We start from the raw sequence: 23715 nt of genomic DNA, 5'->3' as shown, positions 1-23715 counted from the left end.
CTAAATGATGAAATAGCTGCAGTAATACAATCTCACTAAATTAACAAATACCTTCTGGAAAACCATACCACTAAATGATCAAATACCTACAGTAATACAATACCACTAAATGATGAAATAGCTGCAGTTATACAATCTCACTAAATTAACAAACACCTTCTGTAATACCATACCACTAAATGATCAAATACCTGCAGTAATACAATACCATTAAATGTTCAAATATCTGCAGTAATACAATACTATTAAATGTTCAAATATCTGCAGTAATACAATCTAACTAAATGATCAAATGTCTGCAGTAATACAATCTCACTAAAAGCTTTCAACTAAGAATACCAAGAGAACACAGCAAAATTGGTGATAAAAGTAAATTGGAAAATTGTTTAAAATGACATGCTCTATCTGAATCATGAAAGTTTATTTTGGCCTAGACTGTCCCTTTAACGTCTCTTCCACTGCAAGGGTGGCTGAGTTAAATCAACCTAATTTGATCCAATTGGTATGATTGACAAGCCCTGTTCTCACTGAATTGGTGGTGAGATGGCAGGGGGTGTGGCTGCACAAGCATTTGCTGTGATGCCAGGCGGACAGGAAGCAAACTTTGCCAATCTGTTGTTAAATTGGACCCTTAATACCATTAACACATTTAAACAATTCAGTAGCCAATAATTTATGTTCAATTTTACATAACCATAAATCTAATTCATAAAGGGATATAAAACCCAAATGTTTTCTTTCATGATTCAGATAGAGCATGACATTTTAAGCAACGTTCTAATTTACTCCTATTATGAATTTTTCTTCATTCTCTTGGTATCTTTATTTGACAAAGCAGGAAAGTAAACTTAGGAGCCTGGTCATTTTAGTTTCAGCACCTGGGTAGCACTTTCTGATTGGTGGCTACATTTATAATAGGAATATATTAGAAAGCTGCTTAAAATTGCATGCTCTATCGAATCATGAAAGCAAACATTTGAGTTTTATATCCCTTTAACCCTTTAAGGACACAGCTTTCAGTTTGCTCAATTGTTTTATGACGGAAAAATTCTGTCATATGTCCTTAAGAGGTTAAATATAATAATTATTTTTTAATTGATATGTTTGTAATTCCTCATTATTATTATAATTTATAAACCTTTAGGGCCAGATTACAAGTTGAGTGTTACTAATTATGCTACTGTTAAGCTGTGATCTACTTTGCACAATAAAAATCTCTTGATTTGCTATTACTCAATTTAATAGCCAAAGACTTATTTTGTGCACACAGCTAAATTAGCACATGGAAAACTTATCATGGGAAGTGCTAACTAGTATGCTGGATAAATAACCTAGATATTACAAGCTGCTCTCTGTGTGCCCTATGAATGCAATAATCAAATTCTGTTGAATGAACTTTAAAGGAAATGAAACCCAAAAAGCAGTAATCCACTACTGAGAGCTAGCTGACCACATCTAGTGAGCCAATCACAAGAGACAAATGTGTGCAGGTACCAATCACCAGTTAGCACCCTGTAGTGTAGGGTATGCACATATTCTTTTTAAACAATGGATACCAAGAGAACAAAGTTCATTTGAAAATAGAATTTAATTTAAAAGTGCCTTAAATTGACATACTCTATCAGATTTATGTAAGTTTATTATTGACTCACCTATCCCTTTAACACATTGTATAGGGAAGTAATTATTATTACTCGTTCAGTAAAAGATAAATACATTTTTTCAAAAGGTGAGGTGCATGATTTTATTTTGTTCTGTGAGTGAGACATATAAAGGCTTAAATATAAAAGTAAATATTAGAGATCTAGAAAGGTTGAACTCAATTTTAATTTGCTTTAAACATCAATTATAGCATGTTAAATGTAGAATATTTTTTTCATATTTATATCATTTGTGTTGATTCAATAACAACCCAATTACAATTACAGCATAATTAGGCGTTGACAGCGAGATCTTGTACAGTTATATTTACATTACTGATAAGGGGTTATTGCCCACATAACCACACATATTTGCTTACTCAATATTTGTTACCTAGAGGTTTTATGTTCCTTGTTATCTAGTATGAAAAGCTCTACAAAATGTATTCAGTGAAGCCAAAAGCACCTGCCTTGGAAACGCCATTCTTCACTATACTAGAAGTGAAAGCTTTATTGCATATTATTAAATAAAAATTAAAGACTGCAGAATAATTTGTGTCACATTGAAAGATGAGTCACATACACTTAACAATTAAGCAGCCTTAGAGATGAGACTACTTTAACAATGTCGTAAAGAAGATTAAGGTTTATAGAATATAGTAGATTATATTTCAAGCAATATTTTTAAATATAAGAACTCAAATATCTATAATTACTCAAATAAAGTTTATTATGAATATAATAACATTATATAATATTTTATTTTTAAATAATCTTTTATTGAGGTTTTTCATAAAAGAAAACATACAATTAATACAATGTATATGCAATGACAAAAGTTTGATTAAACCATAAACAAAGATGAGAATAAAAGTACGGATAAATGACAAAATCTGGCCTTCTGAATCCTCCTTTTCATAATAATAAAAACTTATCTTAATTATTATTTAGCTAGCCACACATATGCTAATTGATATAGGAAAATTAGTTAGTCAAGATAGTCATATTTTGAGCCCCTTGGCGGTGCATTTACCAGCGGGTTAACACCACTTAAGTCAATATAATAAGAGATTATCATGCAATATTAGGGATAAATCCCATAAATTTAGAGTTTATACAACTAACAGGGATTAGAGTGTAGTAAATGTGGATAGACATATATAAAATGGTATTGTATATTGCAGGCTATACATAAATTGTGCGCTGTTTGGAGCCTGTGTATAGTGAGTAGTGGAACTGCAGGCTCTTGAATCTTAAGTAGCGGAAAGGCTGAGACTTTATTTAGGGTTGTGTGAGTCGGGTATCCAATGAGAGAGAGTAAACTCAAATCTATCACTATCAGTAGGGCTCGTATTGGTAAGGACAATATTCACTACTCTAGTGCCACCCCATTAACAAATTAGGGATATGAAATGCTAATGCATATTGGTAGTATTTAAATGTTAAATATATTGTTTATTTTTTGACAATTACCATTGTTTTTATTTTGATTTATTTTTTTTTTACAAATTTTCCATATTTATATTAAAGTCTATAATTTAAAAAAACAAGACGTGTAGCTATATTGTATTCTAAAATGCAAACACATAGCTATTATGTTTACTCAAATTCCTTTTTATTGACTTTATCAGGATATATTTTATATAGAGACTTTCGTCCTCTAAATGCTGCTTGGCAAATTAGTTTGGTGTATTTTTGTCAGTGTAAATATAGAGTATTATATACAGCACTACACTTTAAGATAATTTTGAGGGTCCAGTCAGAGGCGCAACTAGAAACCACAGGGCCCAGGTGCAAGAATCTAAGAAGGGCCCCCCCCCCCCCAAAAAAAAGTGAATTTGATACATATCTTTTTTTTCTTTTTTTTTTACATTTAACACAGAAAAAAAATGTGAATCAGATTACATGTCTACAAAAGGAGGTACCCTGTGCCCACAGTCTGTAAGATGGTCTGACCCCCATTACTGTATATAGTGACACTGTTTAACCCACCAGTACTATATATAGTGAGTCAGTGACACAGTCTGTAATCTGCCGGTGAGATGGCTGGCCTGACCCTACCCACCCCAGTACTTTATAAAGTGACCACAGTAGTCTGTGACATGGTCCAGCCCCCCCCGTACTGTATATAGTGGTACTGTATAGTGACACTGTTTACCCCATCCCCCATGCTGTAGTAACAAGGTCTGTAATTTGCTAGTTCCACAAACATACACACATACGCACACAGTCACATACATACATACACACATACACACATACACACACACACACACATAAACACCAATGGGTAAAACAGAAAGACTAACCCCTGTAGTCAGAGACACTAGTGAAGCATCATGTCACATGATATCAGTGCAGGAAGTGGCAGGTCAACGTTTTTATTGTAAAATAAAAATAAAATTTGAAGCTGGGCCCCCACCCTTGGGGGCCCAGTCGCAATTGCGACCTTTGCACCCCCTGTAGTTTCGTCCCTGGGTCCAGTCTTTGACATTCTTTTCTTTGTCAGGGAAACTATGTGTCATTATTTGTTTTTTCATAGTGACAGGTTTACAGGCATCATGGTTTCTACTAAAAATCTTTTTACAATGTTGCTCATTAATGCCTACATTACAATATTAGCGCTATTGTGTGTTAACATCATTTAAGTGCATTCAATGGTGCTTTTATTTTTGCATTTTTGTATTTTTGCATTTTTGTAAAACTTGAGTGATAGTTTACAGTGCACTAACATTTGGATGTCGATAGCACTGGTGTGCTAAATCTCTCACATAACAGGCTTCTATGGGGGTGCGCAATAAAATGAATGCCGGATATCGCTGAAGTACTAAGTCAATGGCGTGCAAGTAGTTGAGTTTTTCATGTAGTTCTGTGCTATATTATTAATAATAATTGTTTAGTTCATGTCTTGAAATGCCCTGCATTTTACAGTTGTATTTTGGATTGCGCACAATTAACTTATTGCTTTTATTATGAGCAAAACATGGGGGCTCATAACGCTGTTCCTGCTCTTTCCATTAAAAGTATGGGGCATGATAAAAAAAGTTTTAGTTGTGGTAAGATGCTTTGGCTAAAATACATAACCATCTTCTAGTAATACCAGATTGTGTGTTATTGTTTTTGAAAGGTTACACAAAAAAACACACCCTGCTCTGTCAATTGCTCTCCACCTTTAATCTAGCCCTAAATGTTTAGTACACTCAATAAAGGGACACTAAACCCAATTTTTTTCTTTCATGATTCAAATAGAGCATGCAATTTTAAGCAACTTTCTAATTTACTCCTATTATCAATTTTTTTTTGTTATCTTTATTTTAAAAAGAAGGCATATAAGCTAAGGAGCCAGCCAATTTTTGGTTCAGAGTACTGGACATCAATTGTTTATTGGTGCTGTCCAATTAGTAAGGACAACCCAGGTTGTGAGCCAAAAATGAGCTGACTTCTAAACTTACATTCTTGCTTTTTAAATAAAGATAGCAAGAGAATGAAGAAACATTAATAATAGGAGTCAATTAGAAAGTTGCTTAAAATCGCATGCTCTATCTGAATCATGAATGAAAAAAAACTTGGGTTCAGTGTCCCTTTAATGCTATAATGCAAAATAGCTACACATGTATTATTGGTCTCTCTCACGTGAAAGATATGTCTTCAAGAAGGTGTTTACTTGATTTAAGCTTAGTGCTTTAGCTCCCGTGCACATATTGCATATCAAACATGTATGCTTATGTTTTTGCCATTTGTAAATCATAAAGAATAAATGGGGAATCAAGGATAACACATGAAATGCATTTGATCAATCCCAAGCCAGGTTTGTGTTAAGTGGTTGAACTTCTGGCCTTTATCCCATGCTATCAAACCAGTATAATCCTTACATTGCTATGCCTTAGTGCACTGGTGAACTGCTGAATGGTTGACAAAGATGTCTGACATGTCACAGTGTTCAACTGCCTTGGAATATTGTAGCAAGGGGAATACTTGTTAGGCAAGGAAAATTATTATCCAAAATATAGTTCTTATTGGCAAAAAAAAACCTACAAATTTTAAGAAAATGATTTTGTGAATCATACTCTTACTTGATTTACCAATAACTGCTGCATTTATTTATTCATTCATGTGACACTAAACTATATGTAGAGTATGTTCCTTCCTTATTTTATTGTACTTTTATTAATAATAATAATAATAATAATAATAATAATAATAATAATAATAATAATACATGTTTTGTAGTTAATTAAATTAGATGTACTTACCTATACCATAGTGTTTAATACCTGTACAAATTTGTTTTAATTATATGCTACATTAACTTGATAGAGAGTGGGGATTTACTGGAGAACTGTCAAATCATTGCTTCAAACAACTAACTATTGCATATTTTTCAAGCTTTAAGATACATTCTGGTTTCTCAGTTGTTGGTTTATGCAAACTAATGCATTATCAGCTCACTTTCAGAACTAAATAGTTTAAATTTGCTTACGTCTATTATATTTATATTTCCTATTTCAAAATGATTGGCTGCTGATCAGATCACCGCAGTTCTATTTCAATAAAACTATTAAGACCCTAATAAAACTAGTTTGACTCTGCCTACTTAACTTTTTGGCATACTTTGCATAGTTTTGTAATGTATTTTACTGAAATGTGAAGCCCTTAGGACGATGTTAACAGAATACAAAAGTCTATATTGAACAAGTGTGGTATCTTGATAATATTACAAAGTGATCATTTGTCACTACAATCCATTAAAGATGGATACTTGTAGTATTAAAAAAATAAAGAAGAAAAATCTGAGATATGTTCCCCATGGTCTTCTGTGTGACAACCTCAACTAAAGAGTGACATACAATATTTACTTCACATTTGTCATTAACCATTTCACAGTCAGCTCGATGTCTTGCTATTAAATGGTCATGAAACACAAAACTTCATTCATGATTCAGACAGAAAATTCAATTTTAAACAACTTTACAGTTTACTTCTATTATCAAATTTGCTTAATTTTCTTGGTATTCTTCAATGAAGGACTAGCAATGAACTACTGGGAGCTAGCCATACACATTTGGTGAGCCAATGACAAGAGGCATGTGTGCAGCCAGCAATAACCAACTAGTTCCCATTCATACATTGCTGCTCCTGATAATCAATCGCCAGCTATCTCCCATTCATGCATTGCTGCTCCTGGTAACCAATCACCAGCTATCTCCCATTCATGCATTGCTGCTCCTGATAACCAATCACCAGCTAGCTCCCATTCATGCATTGCTGCTCCTGATAACCAATCACCAGCTATCTCCCATTCATGCATTGTTGCTCCTGATAACCAATCACCAGCTATCTCCCATTCATGCATTGCTGCTCCTGATAACCAATCACCAGCTATCTCCCATTCATGCATTGCTGCTCCTGAGCCTAGGTATGCTTTAGAACACTGGTTTTAAAACCTGTCCTCCAGTTCAGAAATCCTCATTTTGAGGATATCTGAACTGGAGCACAGGTGAAATAATCAGCTGATTAGTAAACATTGTAATTTTACCTGCTCTCATCCAAGCTAATCCTGAAATTCTGGCCTGTTGGGGAGGCCTAAGGACAGGTATGTAAACCAGTGCTTAACAACAAAGGATACCAAGAAAACAAAGCATATTAGATAATAGAAGTATTTTTTTTTTAAATTGCACAATAGTACTCTAATGCCCTCGGGACTCTGCTCTCTGTAGATTTCTTTTAATACAAATATTAGCATACCATACCATACCATAAATAATTGTTTTCTCTAGAGTTAATTCAACTGTTGCAATTCAATAATGCAAAAAGTGACATTTAGTTGAATAAAACAAATGTATAAAATTAAAAAAATAGCCAGTTATCAAAATGTTTCCCTATTCATGTTTATTTTTTTAAAACATTTTCTTATGTGCATTTATTATGCCAACATTTTTTTTTTTAGCATTTAACAAATCTTCATAATAATATAAAGTATTTACATATTAATTAAGAAATTGTGTCTATGGTAATTGATTAAAAACAACCAGACTCGGCTAGCCAATAGAAATAATTGTTATCACAGCATGGAAGAATTTCTGTGAAAAGTGTCAAGCACATTGTTTTTTGCCGGCTGCACAAATCCAAAAGAAATGTGTCAAGTTAAACGAGAAATTATAAGTTATTTGTGAGCTTTTGATTCTAAAACGGTATCACACTGAAAAAGAACAAATCAATAGAATTATTAGGTGCTAGTGTTAATATGATTTGCTACATCAGCGTAGCAGTAAATGAAATTAAGTTGTCAACTTGTAAATTGTATTCGTTAAAATTAAGCGCCCTGTGGGCTATTTTGAATGTATCCTAATTATATTGTAATGTGAAATATATAGGGATATATTCTAATCCTTCAGAAAAGATTATACAAAAATCTCTATAAATTGTAAGGGTGAATTTTGTAGAAAAAAACAGGTATTTTTTTAAACTTATTTAATGTGTTCTGAATTATCTATTTTACCTGCTGGATTACTAGCTATAGTAAAGTCATGTAAACAAGAGGAAGAAGCAGAAATCAACCTTTCAGTAGCAGGTGAGAGAGAGAAACCTGCACAATTGAAAACGTTTTCCTGCTGCTGCTTTGAACAAACTATTATTAGCTACTTCCCTAAATACATTGTCGGTTTAACCACAGAATTATTGGGGTCTAATGTGTGCTATGTAAGATTTCATCCCAGAAGTAAAATATACTATATATATATATATATATATATATATATATATATATATATATATATATATATATATATATATATATAATATCTATATATATATATATATATATATCTATATCTATATATATATACTTATTTTCATCATATCTTTGTGTGATGTGATCTACCCAACCACACACAAATACACACACCAGATATTTAACCTTTCCAGTAACAGAAATAGAGCATTAATTTAACTTCCAATGTAAAGCTCTCTGCTCTTGTGAAATGTTCTAAGAAGTCTTGTAGGGTCACTCAAATAATTTTAGAAAGATGCATTTTAGCTTAGTTGTTTATCTCTCTATGCATTTTTTTGGCCGTGAAGGAAAGACACATACTCAATTAAACAAAAGTGAATACATCTGTGATCACTGGCACACTAATTAGAAAAATGAGTACACCTATGATTTCCAATTAACCTAATTGCATGAACATGAACATATAAAATGACACGTGAACTTCAGAACTTGTTCCTTTTTGGACCTATGGGCTGTGTCTATCTGCAAGTCTGTATCATGGATTCAAATGGAAAATAATTGGCAGAAGAATTGAAAAATCTGTTTGTGAGACTTCACAAAGATGGAAAAAGATAGAGAAAAATTGGTGACCAACTAAAAATCATTTGAAACACAGTTGCAGCAGTAATCAGGAGTTATTAAAAGAGACATAGTACAGCTAATCAGAGCCACAGTGACTGTCCAAAAATGATGCCACGGACAGTGTGCTACTTGCACAATCTAGCTCTGAAAAACAGATGGGAAATTGCTTCAGAATTGACTCAGGGGTTATCAATGTAAATTTGAGTTTTTGTGACAGCTTAGGCAGTGCAACATTGCATAATGTCAACCTCTATGGAAAAAACCCTTGCTTGCTCTTCGGCACAAAACTTCACGATTAAACTTTGCCAAACAGCAGGAAAAGGGTCCCAACAGTGAAGCCTGAAGGTGTGAGTGTGATAATATGGGGCTGCATGAGTGCAAAAGGTGTTGGGGAGATGACATTTAGAGATGGCACCATGAATGCCTGGGATTTACCAAAATACTGGCTGACAAGATGACTCCCAGTCTCCAGAAGCTTGACAGAAGAGAAATATTCTAGCATGATAACTTTCCAAAGCACACTGCCAAAATCACAAAAGAGTTTCTAAAGAAAAAAAAGAGTAAAAATATGACCTGGCCAAGAATGTCTGACTTGAATCCAATAGAACACCTTTGGTGGGTATTTTAACCCTTTCAGTGCTAACGACGGATCTGAGCCGTCGCAGAGTTTCCCACTCAGGTGTTAATGACGGCTCAGAGCCATCACTATCACTCTCCCACTTTGAGGGAGATCTGAGGGTGCCCACCTGCTCCTACCCCGGCGATCGGGCCTGTATAGTGACAGGCATCACCAGGGCTTCACGTTATGCGTGGTGACGTCACGCGCAATGACATGATGACGTCACCGCGCAATGACGTGATGAAGTCACCGCGCAATGACGTGATGAAGTCACCGCGCAATGACGTGATGAAGTCACCGCGCAACTTTATTTAAAAATTACAATGTTAAGAATAGGAAAAGGGGGCATGCTGCTTAGCAGCCTGTATCTCAGGCATCTAAGCAGCTACAGACCCCCAAGACCTAAGCTTTCCAATAGTGTAAGTCTGGGGGATCTGAAAAAAAAAATATTTAAAAAAATAAAAAAAAAACCTTTAAACAGCTTAGCACCCAGGTGGGAAAGTGCTTAGCACTCAAAGGGTTGGAGAAATGTAGTGGACATACAAAATATTAAAAAAATAAAAGTTTTGAATCTCAGTAATAAAAGGTGCACTGACTTTTGTTGCATTGAGTTCCGTTTTATTTTTAATTTTTAATATAGTATATCTACAAAATGATCATTTTTAATTTTACATAAGAGCAAATACCCTACTGTAAAACTTAGAAGTAATGAAATTACTTATTCAAATTTAGACATGTATATGCATGTAACTCTATGTTAAAGCCCTTTGCCTGCCTTTCTTTTCTAACACCTGAGACCACTTTGTGCAATATTTAAAAAAAAACAACTTATTATTAGATGGTGTTATTATGAGTGTAACTATACTTTGTAATGTATTTTTGTTGTGGTTTGTGACACTTTTTTGTTTCACATAACAGTTAACCATAGTTCTGAGGACATGCTATTCTGGCATGTTTTAACTTCAATTGCGTTCAAGCGATCGCGTTTACTTTCAACTTGTAATGTGAGTGATAAACCCGACGTGCAAACACCAGCGATAAACCCCTTTTCGCTCTTGAGTGACTGTTAGCGTTCTACTTGTAATTTGACCCAAAGTGTGTTAATTGTATCCCACAGTGTTTGGAAAACGATAGATGATGAGAGAGAGAAAGAGAGAGATAGCTAGATTGATTGATAGATGGTTAGAGAGAGAGAAAGAGAGAGAGAGAGAAAGAGAGATAGATGATAGATCGATAGATAGATGGTTGGTTTAGATAGATAGATAGATACATAGATAGATAGATAGGTGGTTAGATAGATTATAGATAGATAGATAGATGGTTAGATGGATACATATATACAGGGCCGTCTTTAACACAGGGCAAAAGGGGCAGCTGCCCAGGGCCCAGTCTTTGTTGAGGGGCCCAAGAGTCCTAAAAAAATAAAAAACATTTTTTTGTTTGGTTCATACCAGACTGCTGATGTTACATGGGGAACACAGTCAGTCCTAATACTGTCACAGTCAAAAGTTCTCTGCTTATATTTATTTGTGAAAAACTGTGCTAGACTGTGCCGGTGTCATGTGACATGCCAAGCTATTGCCATGTGCTGTTTTAGAGGTGCACTGTGCAGCACTGAATGCAAAGCCCTAACTCGGCATCCAGCCATTCCCACTGCATCAGAAAAGATTCTGCTGGGGTTACCACTGTTACCAGGTAACTGCTCTGATGGTGGGGATTGTTTCTGGGTAGGGCTGACTGTAGGCGCATGCAGCAGAAAGCTGGAGCGGCAGGTATGTGAGGATTTGAGCATCTGTGCAGTTGCACACACTGCTCTCTTCAGTATTGAGGCTGTGTAACTTGTCTCACAATGTATCCATGCAGCCTTGGTTGGACAGCATCCAGTCTGCTGGGCCCCTTAGCCATGCTCTTTCTGCTGTGGCCCTAAGATCAACTAACTGAAGTTTGTTAGGGGAACAGTGCTTTGTAGAAAGGTGCCAGTGGGAAGAATAAGTGAGTGCACACATGCCCCTCCCCATGCAGCATTGTCTAGTACAGGGTGAGAGGGAACTTGTTCCTAGCAAAGAAGAGACATGTGCTGCTGTGGCTGATGTATAGTGTCATGCTGATACTTCACACATTAATGTAAGATTTATTTTTATAGCTTTTGTTTTCTCTCTGTCTCAGATTTTACAGCTCCCCATAGTAGTTCTGCTGTTCCAGTCAGTAAACTTATATTTGTCTGCACCTCCATGCTTCCTCCTCAGTCTTTACCTTGCTTTGCTCCTGTTGGCTGCCCTAAATCTCTTTAACCAGCTAACCTCACACCACAATCACATTTAAAAGCATATTACATGAATCCACAGTGGAGGAATTTATATATTTATTTACTTATTAGCACTGCTTAGGTCCAATTTCACATTATGCAATTTATTTCATTTTTTTAAAAAATGATTAGCCCAGAAGTGGATGATGCTGGGCTAATTTTTTTTTATAAAATAAATTGATTTAGTTGTTTTTTGGGATGTTGGGGTGGAGAGCGAAATTGCATGGGGTGGGGGGCCCACGGTCCTAGATATATATTATGATGCTTTGCTCCTGTTCAGAATTCCAGTTTGCTGCTACACTCCTCATTAGTATGCCCTTTTTTTTATTATGTTCTGTTTTGTTTGCATTGCTTCTGTAATTACTTTTTACCAATTATGATTAATATTATTGACCTCATACAGACATTTTAGCAATATAAATGCTTTTATAAATTAATGTCTTTATATCTGAAGCAGTATGAATAGTGCATTTGTACTAAAAAAAGAAATGAAAAGAAATATTTTGCAAATGTATAGACATCAGCAAAATCATTTTAATTACAATTGAATGGGAAGTTGCTGAGTATGGAAAGCAGTCTTTTAGCATTGTCAGCATGCAGTCTGAGAGATGACAATTAAAGTTGAATCTAATAAATAATATCTGATATGGTGTACAATAAGGTGAATTCTCTAACTTGGGTTAATCCAAAGTATTTGCCCTTTTATATGTATGTTATGCAGTATTTTTACAGGATGTTGCCTGCATGCATAATGTGTGATCAGGGGATCTTACAATTGTTTCTACAAAATTTTCATTTTCATTCTACCAGTTAACTTCAGAATTATTTTCATTATTCGTGTTAAAGCATCTTTGGTTATTTTTAAACATCTATTGTGTCTATAAAATGCCCCAGTAAATGGACATTGAACTCATAATTTAATTATCAATAAACAGCTAGATTACAAGTGGAGCTAAAGATAGAGCAGGTCACGATAAGCAATATCGTGACTGCACTAACTTGCACGTGTATTACAAGTTAAAAGTAAATGGGTGCTCTCGAGTGCAAACAAAATTTGTGCTCTTCATGTTAGCGCAAGCGAAGACACTGGGGTCGATTTATTAAGCAGCAGATGCTGCTTCCGACCCACTCCGCTTCAGTTCTGCCTGAAGCAGAAGTTAAGAAGCAGCGGTCTGAGGTGGCGGACAGCAATCAGCCCGATCAAATACGATCGGGTTGACTGACACACCCTGGGATTGGCCGCAAATCTGCAGGGGGCGGTATTGCACCAGCAGTTCACAAGAACTGCTGATGCAATGATAAATGCCAACAGCGTATGGTGTCAGCATTTATCAATGTGCGGCGGACAATATTCGCTATAGCGGATCATGTCTGTCTGCACCATGGTACATATACCCCTTTGCGTAAAGTGCAAGTGTAAAAAAAAAAAGTTCACCAAACATATCAGAAATACATTAAAAAAAAGTGTAACCCTCATATATACACTGTCTTGAATGATTAATATAAATATATAATATAAATATACTAAAAATGTTTTATAAGGGTTAAAAGGGATAAGGTATGGTACAAGGTGGACTGGGCTAGAATATATATATATATATATATATATATATATATAAAATGTGTGTGTCTAAATATGTGTATGGGTGTGTATATTACACACACTGTGCAGCCACTTTATTAGGTACAGCCCTGCTGTGCACACAAATGGTTCGTTCCACTATGTTGCACGTCACGTGGCCACAGTTTTAGTATAAATACAGCATAACAACCTTCCTACTTTCAGTTAAGCGTACAAACCGCTACAAGAATGGGGAAGAGCATAGTGATCTAATGGAATTTGAATGTGGCATGATAGTAGGTGCAAGTTGTACAGGAAGAAGTGTATCTGAAACTGTAATACTCCTGAACTTTTCAAGTACTACAATTTCAAGGGTGTACTGTATTGAGAATGGTGCAATGAACAAAAAACATCCAGTCAGCAGAAGTCCTGTGAAAGAAAATGCTCCTTGATTAGAGAGGTCAGAGGAGGATGGCTAGACTTGTGCAAACAAACAGACAGGCCACATCACATCAAAATGCAACCTTAGTGCGGAGAAAAAGTTATTGCAACGCACCACTAGGCGCACCTTGTCGCAAATGGGCTACAACAGACAGCGGCCACATCGGGTGCCATTGTTATCAGAGAAGAACAAGAGAACACACCTTCTGTGGGCACAACAAAAGCAGCACTAGACCATCAAAGACTGGAAAAAAGGTTGCTTGGTCTGACGAGTCAAAGTTCCTTGTGCGTTATGTTGATGACAGGCTCCAAATTTGGCAAAAACAGCATAAATCCATGGAACCATCATGTTTGAGGAAAATTGTGAAAGGTCATGGGGCAGTGTTATGGTTTGGCAAATGTTTTCCTAGCACATGTTGGGTCCATTGATACCCCTAGATTCATGCCTGAATGCCACAGCATGCATACACATTGTTGCTGATCAAGTGCATCCTTTCTTGTTGACAGTTTATCCTCAGGCAGATGGTTACTTCTAGCAGGATAATGCGCCTGTGCACAAACCTGCATCACTATGGGATGATTTCTGACACATGACAATGACTTTTCTTTGCTGCAGTGGCCTGCTCAGTCCCCAGATCTCAATCCTATTGAACATCTTTGGGATGAGCTGGAAATGGCTATTCGCTGCAGGCCTACACCTCCGTTGAATCTCCAGGAGTTGCATGACACACTCATGTCTGCATGGTACACTATACCTCCACAATGTTTTCAGCATCTTGTTGAATCCATGCCTAGATGAATTCAGGTTGTTTTGAAGGCTAATGGAGACTCAACACGCTACTAGGTAGCTGTACCTTATAAAGTGTCCCCACAGTGTATATATTCACTTTGGAGACCTTTCCAGTTAAAATAACCCAAAATTAAAAAAAAAAAATTGTTAATCAATTTTTATTTTTTATAATGTGTTTTACTATGTATTTATTGTAAATATTTTACATTACAATCTTCTTCACTTAGAAGAAAATGTTCTTAGCATTTTAAAATATATGTTTATATATTAATATAGATATATAGGTATAGATATATATTTTTGCAAAAATATAAATATATATTTAAAAAATAAAAATAACATTTTCTTCTTTGTGAAGAACATTGGAATATAAAATATTCTTAAATACTTTTGAATTTAGCACTTTAGGTCTTACACGGTGTCGGGTTAGGAAGCAAGAGTTAAAGGGACACTGAACCCAAATTTTAAGTTGAAAGTAAAAGTTAGCGCAAGAGTGAAACCCGATGCATGCTAACTTCAGGAATTTGGATATTGTGACCACCTTAAATTCTTAAAGGGACACTGAAACCAAATTGTTTCTTTCGTGATTCAGATAGAGCAGACAATTTTAAGCAACTTTCTAATTTACTCCTATTATCAAATTTTCTTTGTTCTCTTGCTATCTTTATTTGAAAAAGAAGGCATCTAAGCTTTTTTTGGTTAAGTACTCTGGACAGCACTTTTTTATTGGTGCATGAATTTATGCACCAATCAGCAAGAACAACCCAGGTTGTTCACCAAAAATGGGCCGGCATCTAAACTTACATTCATGCATTTCAAATAAACATAGCAAGAGAATGAAGAAAAATTGATAATAGGAGTAAATTAGAAAGTTGCTTAAAATTGCCTGCTCTATCTGAATCACGAAAGAAACAATTTGGGTTCAGTGTCCCTTTAAGAAGTTAAGGTGGTCACAATATCCAAAGTCCTGAAGTTAGCATGCATAGGGTTTCACTCTTGCACTAACACTTTTTACTTCCAACTTCTAATAGGCGCACTAACCCTCCTACGTTAAAAGTATACTTTAAGTGCAGTTAGCACGAAAGTGAAAAGAAATTGATAGCGTGCTACTTGCCCAAAATGTTAAATTTTACATATTGAAAAATAGTTTACAACACACTTACATTATTTACTGATTTTACCAGTTTTTCCTTTAATTTGAATATGAAGATTGTAGTTTTTGATGACCTCCATAGGGTCTGGGGTGCAATCCATGAAATTTCAAACCCTAGTCCCACTTAAAAAAGTTTCCTTTAGTGTATATAGACACACTAACTGCAGATAGCAGGAAAAATAATAGTGCTCTGTTTAAGCCTGCTTAGATAACCTTAATTTTAAAATGTAATGAAACTTCAAATATCAAACTCATCTAAGCATTTGAGCTCTAAGTGAGCCTTTTTCAAGATCAGTGGATGCTTTTAACATGTTTAATTTGCATAACTTTTGCAAAGCAGTGATTATTTTCTAATGCATAAATAATAAAAAAAAGACTTTAATTTATATTTACATCGTTTAAACATAATAAAATGTAATGTATATAATTGTTTCCTTCTTTTCTTGTTGCTTTCCCATGCTTATTTGTCAACACCAAAGAGTAATTTGCTTGAGAACACATTTTCCCTGTGTCTATGATGGACTAACAGTGCGCTTCTGTACCATACTGAAGATTTATCAAGCATCTTGTTTGCTCAGAAGATCAGTCAGTACCTTATTCATGTTTTGAAATTCGTAGAGTTAAACATACTACAGAAATTAATTTTTTTAATTCTTTTTTTATTTTAATAGTCGTGTTAGAACTAATACAGTAATGACCAAACATTGCAAAAATATTTGCAACTTATGTAGAGTGGTTGGTTTTCTGCTTGACTTATATGCAGACAATTATTGGCTTGAGAAACCTTAGCTGGCTATATTTAAATACAAATTTTAATTTGTCATGTATATTTATACATTTTTTTTATAAATACGGCTTTTAAATTACAAAAAAAAACCATAGAGTTCTCACTGAGATGGAAAAATCCTGAGAAAGTATTGGTTAATTTAAATTCAAAACTTAAATTCTTATTAACCCAAATATTAAAGGGGCAGTATACACCAATTTTCATTTAACTGCAGGTAATAAACACTACTATAAAAAATAATATGCACAAATACTGATCTAAAAATCCAGTATAAAACCTTTTAAAAACTTACTTAGAAGCTCACAATTTAAAATGTTAATACGATAAACCTGAGATAGCCACTGAAAGGGGCCGATAGCAGAACCTCCCCTGCATATGAAAAGACCCATTATACAAACAGTAGCAGTCTGAAGTCTGTATACATCAGTATACCTCTAAAAATTTGGGGCTTGGTTAGGGATCAGAAAATCAGCACAATTTTTTTGAAAAATAAGCAAAACTATGCATTTTTACAAAAATACACCATATGGGCTATATAAATGGATCATCTACAAAACATTTATGCAAAGAAAAATCTAGCATATAATGTCCCTTTATGAACCTTCTGATCTCAATGGGACTTGATTTTTTTTTATTCATGATTGAGATAGAGGGGTCAATTTATTAATGTGCGAGCGGACATGATACAATGTAGCGTATCATGTCCACTGCACATCGATTCTTGTGAACTGCTGGCGCAATACCACCCCCTGCAGATTCACAACAATAGGCCACTAGCAGGGGGTGTCAATCAACCCAATCATATTAGATCGGGTTGATTTCTGTCCGCCGCCTCAGAGCAGGCGGACAGGTTATGGAGCAGCAGTCGTTAGAAACACGGGGCATCAAGCTCCATACGGAGCTTAATAAATTGACCCCAGAGAATACTTAATTTTTAAAAAGTTTCCATTTTACTTCTCTTATCAAATTTTCTTTGTTCTCATGTTATTCTTTGTTGAAGAGCTATCTAGATAGATAGCGTTCACATGGTAAAAATGTGATAATAGAGTACAATGGAACGTTGTTTAAAATGTTATGTTCTATCTGAATCATGAAACAAATAGTTTTTTATGTCTCTTTAAATTAAGAGCATTTGCATAAGTACACATACTTCTCCAAAGAGACAACAGAAACCTGGAATTCCCAGGTTTTTTTTGTTGCTGCATTTTTTTGTGTGAACTGAAACTACAGACAGATAAAATTAACACTTAATAATCAGTATTTTGTGTTCAGTGTTAATTTTGTCGACTAAAACAATTCTGATGACTAAAATACGACTAAAACTAAAAAAGCATTTTAGTCGAAAGACTATGGGGCATATTTATCAAGCTCCGTATGGAACAGAAGTTATCAAGAAGTGATGAAGCAGCGGTCTAAAGATACTTCGTATCATATCCGCTCGCACATTGTTAAATATGCCCCTAATGACATTTTAGTCAAAAGACTATGGGGCCTATCTATCAAGCTCCATACGGAGCTTGAGGGCCGTGTTTCTGGCGAGCCTTCAGACTCACCAGAATCATCAGTTATGAAGCAGCAGTCTAAAGACTGCTGCTCCATAACCTGTCCACCTGCTCTGAGGAGGCAGACAGACATCACTGCAATTCAACCCGATCGAATACGATCGGGTTGATTGAAACCCATCTGCTAGCGGTCGTTTGGCCGCGAATCTACAGGGTGCGACATTGCACCAGCAGTTCACAAGAGCTGCTGGTGCAATGCTGAATGCAGAGAGCGTATTGCTCTCCACATTCAGCGAGGTCTGTCGGACCTGATCCGCTGATCGGATCATGTCGGACAGACAGATAATAAATAGGCCCCCATGATTAAAACAAAATCAAAATTTGCTGTCAAAATTAACACTTTATGCAAGGTGAATAATCAATCCATATCTAATTTTGTAAAAGGCTATCTTCTTGTTTATTTACTAAACTTGTTTTTTTTTTTTTAATTTTAAGATAAATAAAGACTTGTTGTATACCACAACAGTTAAATCTGTATTGCATGTATTGCTAGCAGGGGGTGTCAATCAGCCCGATCGTATTTGTTTTAATAAAGACTTTATATATCACACGGCTAAATCTGTGCCTGTATTGCATGTTTAAACCTTAAAGGGACAGTATACACCAAATGTTATATAGCTGCATGTAATAGACACTACTATAAAGAATAATACACCAAATGTTATATAGCTGCATGTAATGGACACTACTATAAAGAATAATACACCAAATGTTATATAGCTGCATGTAATAGACACTACTATAAAGAATAATACACCAAATGTTATATAGCTGCATGTAATAGACACTACTATAAAGAATAATACACCAAATGTTATATAGCTGCATGTAATAGACACTACTATAAAGAATAATACACCAAATGTTATATAGCTGCATGTAATAGACACTACTATAAAGAATAATACACCAAATGTTATATAGCTGCATGTAATAGACACTACTATAAAGAATAATACACCAAATGTTATATAGCTGCATGTAATAGACACTACTATAAAGAATAATACACCAAATGTTATATAGCTGCATGTAATAGATACTACTATAAAGAATAATACACCAAATGTTATATAGCTGCATGTAATAGATACTACTGTAAAGAATAATATGCACAGATACTGATATAAAAATCCTGTATAAAACATTAAAAAACTTACATAGAAGGTCCCAGTTTAGCTCTGTTAAAAAAGTTAGCAGGAAAACCCACTGAAAGTGGGTGTAAGCAAAAAAAAACCCCAGACTTTCCCCCCTCCCCCTTCTTCTGCAAATGAAAAGACTGTTTACACAAACAGAAGAAAGCGGGAGTAGGAATACATCAGTATACTTTAAAAGTTTGGGGCTTGGTTAGTAGTCTTAAAATCAGTGCAATGTTATATAAAATAAGAAAAATTATACATTTTTAAAAAACAAACTGTATAGGCTAAATAAATGGATCATCTACAAAACATTTATGCAAAGAAAAATCTAGTGTATAATGTCCCTTTAATACCATAAAAATAACAGGTTATTAGATGTTTACTCTATGTTGTACTCCTTGAGTATTTAATGAGTTTGGAAATGATAGAGAAATGCTTAAACATTACACTTTAACTAAACCCCTTAGATTTTTGTCAACTAAAATCTATGGGAGATTTAGTCAACTAAAATCTAGTGGAGATTAAGCAGACTAAAATACAACTAAAACTAAAATAATTAGATCACTAAAATGCGACTAAAACTAAAATGGCATTTTAGTTAAAAGACATTGGGGCCGATTTACCATCTGTCAGACGGACATGATACGCTGCAGCAATCATGTACGCCCGACATCGCTGAATTCCGACAGCATACACTGTCAGCATTTAACATTGCACAAGCAGTTCTGGTGAACTGCTTGTGCATTGCCACCCCCTGCAGATACACTGCCAATCGGCCGCTAGCAGGGGGTGTCAGTAAACCCGATCGTATAGGATCGGGTTGATTGCTGTCTGCCGCTCAGTGCAGGAGGACTAGTTAAGGAGCAGCGGTCTTAAGACCGCTGCTTCCTAACTCCTAATTTCGGCGAGCCTGAAGACGTGTTAAATCGGCCCCTATGACTAAGACTAAATTGAAATTTGCCCTCAAAATTAACACTGTTTGTTTTGAGAGTTTAATATATTGATAGATGAACACATTTCATAGAACCTAAAAACACACACATAATAAAAGATGCATAGCTTAAACAGCATATAGTTTTCTATGTGTAGTCTGAAATATTTTACATAAACCAAGCCAACAAATCCATGTAGAAATGTGTGTCCTAGACCTGGGGTAGAAATATTCAATTGGGTTCTATGCACTCAGAGTCTTTAAGAAACAAATGATTATTTTCCAATATTATTCCACTCAAGCCTTCTGTAGCTCGTATGTTATTATCGGTAACAGTGGTTTGTCATCTTTCTATGAATGAGTGAAAGGGATTAATAAAATAACATGAATTGATGAGGTTTGAAACAATAGGGTATCATGCCATGTGTTTCTTTAAGTAATGCTAAAGACGGAATTGTTGCTGAGGTTATACGTGCTGGTGGAGCAATTTTAAGAACACCAAACAATTCATTAAATGTAACTATATTTTGTACCTTACTGCAAAATAAAAAGACGTGAAAGCATTTAAACAGCAGAGCCTTTACTGACCTAATGTTTTCTCTTGTTTGTTTCATTTACAGTCTATTGATCCAGGACAACAATTCACATGGGAGCACTCTAACCTGGAAGTTAATAAACCAAAGAATAGATATGCAAATGTAATTGCATATGATCACTCAAGAGTTTTACTTTCAGCAATTGAAGGTAAGCAGATTCTATTTCCATCACTAACGAATGGTTTAACATTATGAGCAGCTGTCTTACTTTGCCTTCCATAAAAAATGTAATTTGAGCAGAGTTCTACATATTATGTTTTATGTCTATTTGTAGAATGAGTCGTTGAAAACTATTTTATGGTTGACCAGAAAAAGGGTCATATATATATATACATAAATACATATGTACACACATATAAACCTATATATATATATATATATATATAAAAGAATCATAAAGACACCATCGCCTAGATTACGAGTTTTTGTCGGTAAGGCTGTGCGGGGCTAACGAGCATTTTTTCTTACCGCTCACTTAAGCTAACGCTGGCATTACGAGTTTTCTTCAAGCCGGCGTTAGCCTCAGAAAAGTGAGCGTTGAGCAAAATTTAGCTCCACATCTCACTGTAATACCAGCGTTGCTTACGGTAGTGGTAAGCTGGCTAAATGTGCTTGTGCACGATTTCCCCATAGGAAACAATGTGGCTGAGCTGGCTGAAAAAAAACACCTGCAAAAAAGCAGCATTCAGCTCCTACCGCAGCCCCATTGTTTCCTATAGGGAAATTAATTTTATGTCTGCACCTAACACCCTAACATGAACCCCAAGTCTAAACACCCCTAATCTTACACTTATTAACCCTTAATCTGCCACCCCCGCTATCGCTGACACCTGCATTATATTATTAATCCCTAATCTGCCACTCCGGACACCGCCGCCATCTACATTATACTTATGAACCCCTAATCTACTGCCCCCAACATCGCCGACACCTACATTATATTTATTAACTGCTAATCTGCCCCCCCCAACGTCGGCGAAACTATATTAAATTTATTAACTCCTAATCTGACACCGCCAACGTCGCCGCCACTATAATAAAAATCTGCCACCGCCAACGTCGCCGCCACTATAATAAATTTATTAACCCCTAAACCTAATTCTAACCCTAACCCTAACACCCCCTAACTTAAATATAATTTAAATACATCTAAATAAATTTACTACAATTAAATAAATTATTCATATTTAAAACTAAATACTTACCTATAAAATAAACCCTTAGGCCTAGATTTGGAGTTTGGCGGTAGCCGTGAAAACCAGCGTTAGAGGCTCCTAAGGCTGGTTTTAGGCTACCGCCGGTATTTGGAGTCAGTCAAAAAAGGGTCTAACGCTCACTTTTCAGCCGCGACTTTTCCATACCGCAGATCCCCTTACGTCATTTGCGTATCCTATCTTTTCAATGGGATCTTTCTAACTCCGGTATTTAGAGTTGTGTCTGAAGTGAGCGTTAGAAATATAACGACAAAACTCCAGCCGCAGAAAAAAGTCAGTAGTTAAGAGCTTTCTGGGCTAACGCCGGTTCATAAAGCTCTTAAATACTGTACTCTAAAGTACACTAACACCCATAAACTACCTATGTACCCCTAAACCGAGGTCCCCCCACATCGCCGCCACTCGATTAATTTTTTTAACCCCTAATCTGCCGACCGCCACCTACGTTATACTTATGTACCCCTAATCTGCTGCCCCTAACACCGCCGACCCCTATATTATATTTATTAACCCCTAACCTGCCCCCCACAACGTCGCCGCCAGCTACCTACAATAATTAACCCCTAATCTGCCGACCGCAAAGCGCCGCCACCTACATTATAGCTATGTACCCCTAATCTGCTGCCCCTAACACCGCCGACCCCTATATTATATTTATTAACCCCTAATCTGCCGCCCTCAACGTCGCCTCCACCTGCCTACACTTATTAACCCCTAATCTGCCGACTGGACCGCACCGCTATTATAATAAAGTTATTAACCCCTAATCCGCCTCACTAACCCTATAATAAATAATATTAACCCCTAATCTGCCCTCCCTAACATCGCCGACACCTAACTTCAATTATTAACCCATAATCTGCCGACCGGAGCTCACCGCTATTCTAATAAATGTATTAACCCCTAAAGCTAAGTCTAACCCTAACACTAACACCCCCCTAAGTTAAATATAATTTAAATCTAACGAAATTAATTAACTCTTATTAAATAAATTATTCCTATTTAAAGCTAAATACTTACCTGTAAAATAAATCCTAATATAGCTACAATATAAATTATAATTATATTATAGCTATTTTAGGATTTATATTTATTTTACAGGTAACTTTGTATTTATTTTAACCAGGTACAATATCTATTAAATAGTTAAGAACTATTTAATAGTTACCTAGTTAAAATAATTACAAATTTACCTGTAAAATAAATCCTAACCTAAGTTACAATTAAACCTAACACTACACTATCAATAAATAAATTAAATACAATTCCTACAAATAAATACAATGAAATAAACTAACTAAAGTACAAAAAATAAAAAAGAACTAAGTTACAAAAAATAAAAAAATATTTACAAACATTAGAAATATATTACAACAATTTTAAACTAATTACACCTACTCTAAGCCCCCTAATAAAATAACAAAGCCCCCCAAAATAAAAAATGCCCTACCCTATTCTAAATTACTAAAGTTCAAAGCTCTTTTACCTTACCAGCCCTGAACAGGGCCCTTTGCGGGGCATTCCCCAAGAAGTTCAGCTCTTTTGCCTGTAAAAAATAAAATACAATACCCCCCCCAACATTACAACCCACCACCCACATACCCCTAATCTAACCCAAACCCCCCT

General features: G+C 35.4%; 1 protein-coding gene across 1 annotated transcript in view; it reads left to right on the top strand.

Annotated features, from left to right (window-relative positions):
* The window catches only part of PTPRD (protein tyrosine phosphatase receptor type D), a 666726-nt gene that overhangs the window by 495296 nt on the left and 147715 nt on the right, over positions 1-23715 (top strand). The window contains exon 24 of the mRNA XM_053702567.1: positions 20900-21023. Coding sequence (XP_053558542.1) covers positions 20900-21023 — 124 coding nt within the window. The remainder of the gene's footprint in view (positions 1-20899; positions 21024-23715) is intronic.

The sequence above is a fragment of the Bombina bombina genome, chromosome 2 (genome assembly GCF_027579735.1).
Source record: "Bombina bombina isolate aBomBom1 chromosome 2, aBomBom1.pri, whole genome shotgun sequence".
Taxonomy (NCBI): Eukaryota; Metazoa; Chordata; class Amphibia; order Anura; family Bombinatoridae; genus Bombina; species Bombina bombina.
The sequence above is the reverse complement of the archived record's forward strand: the minus strand, read 5'-3'. Positions and strand labels throughout refer to the sequence as shown.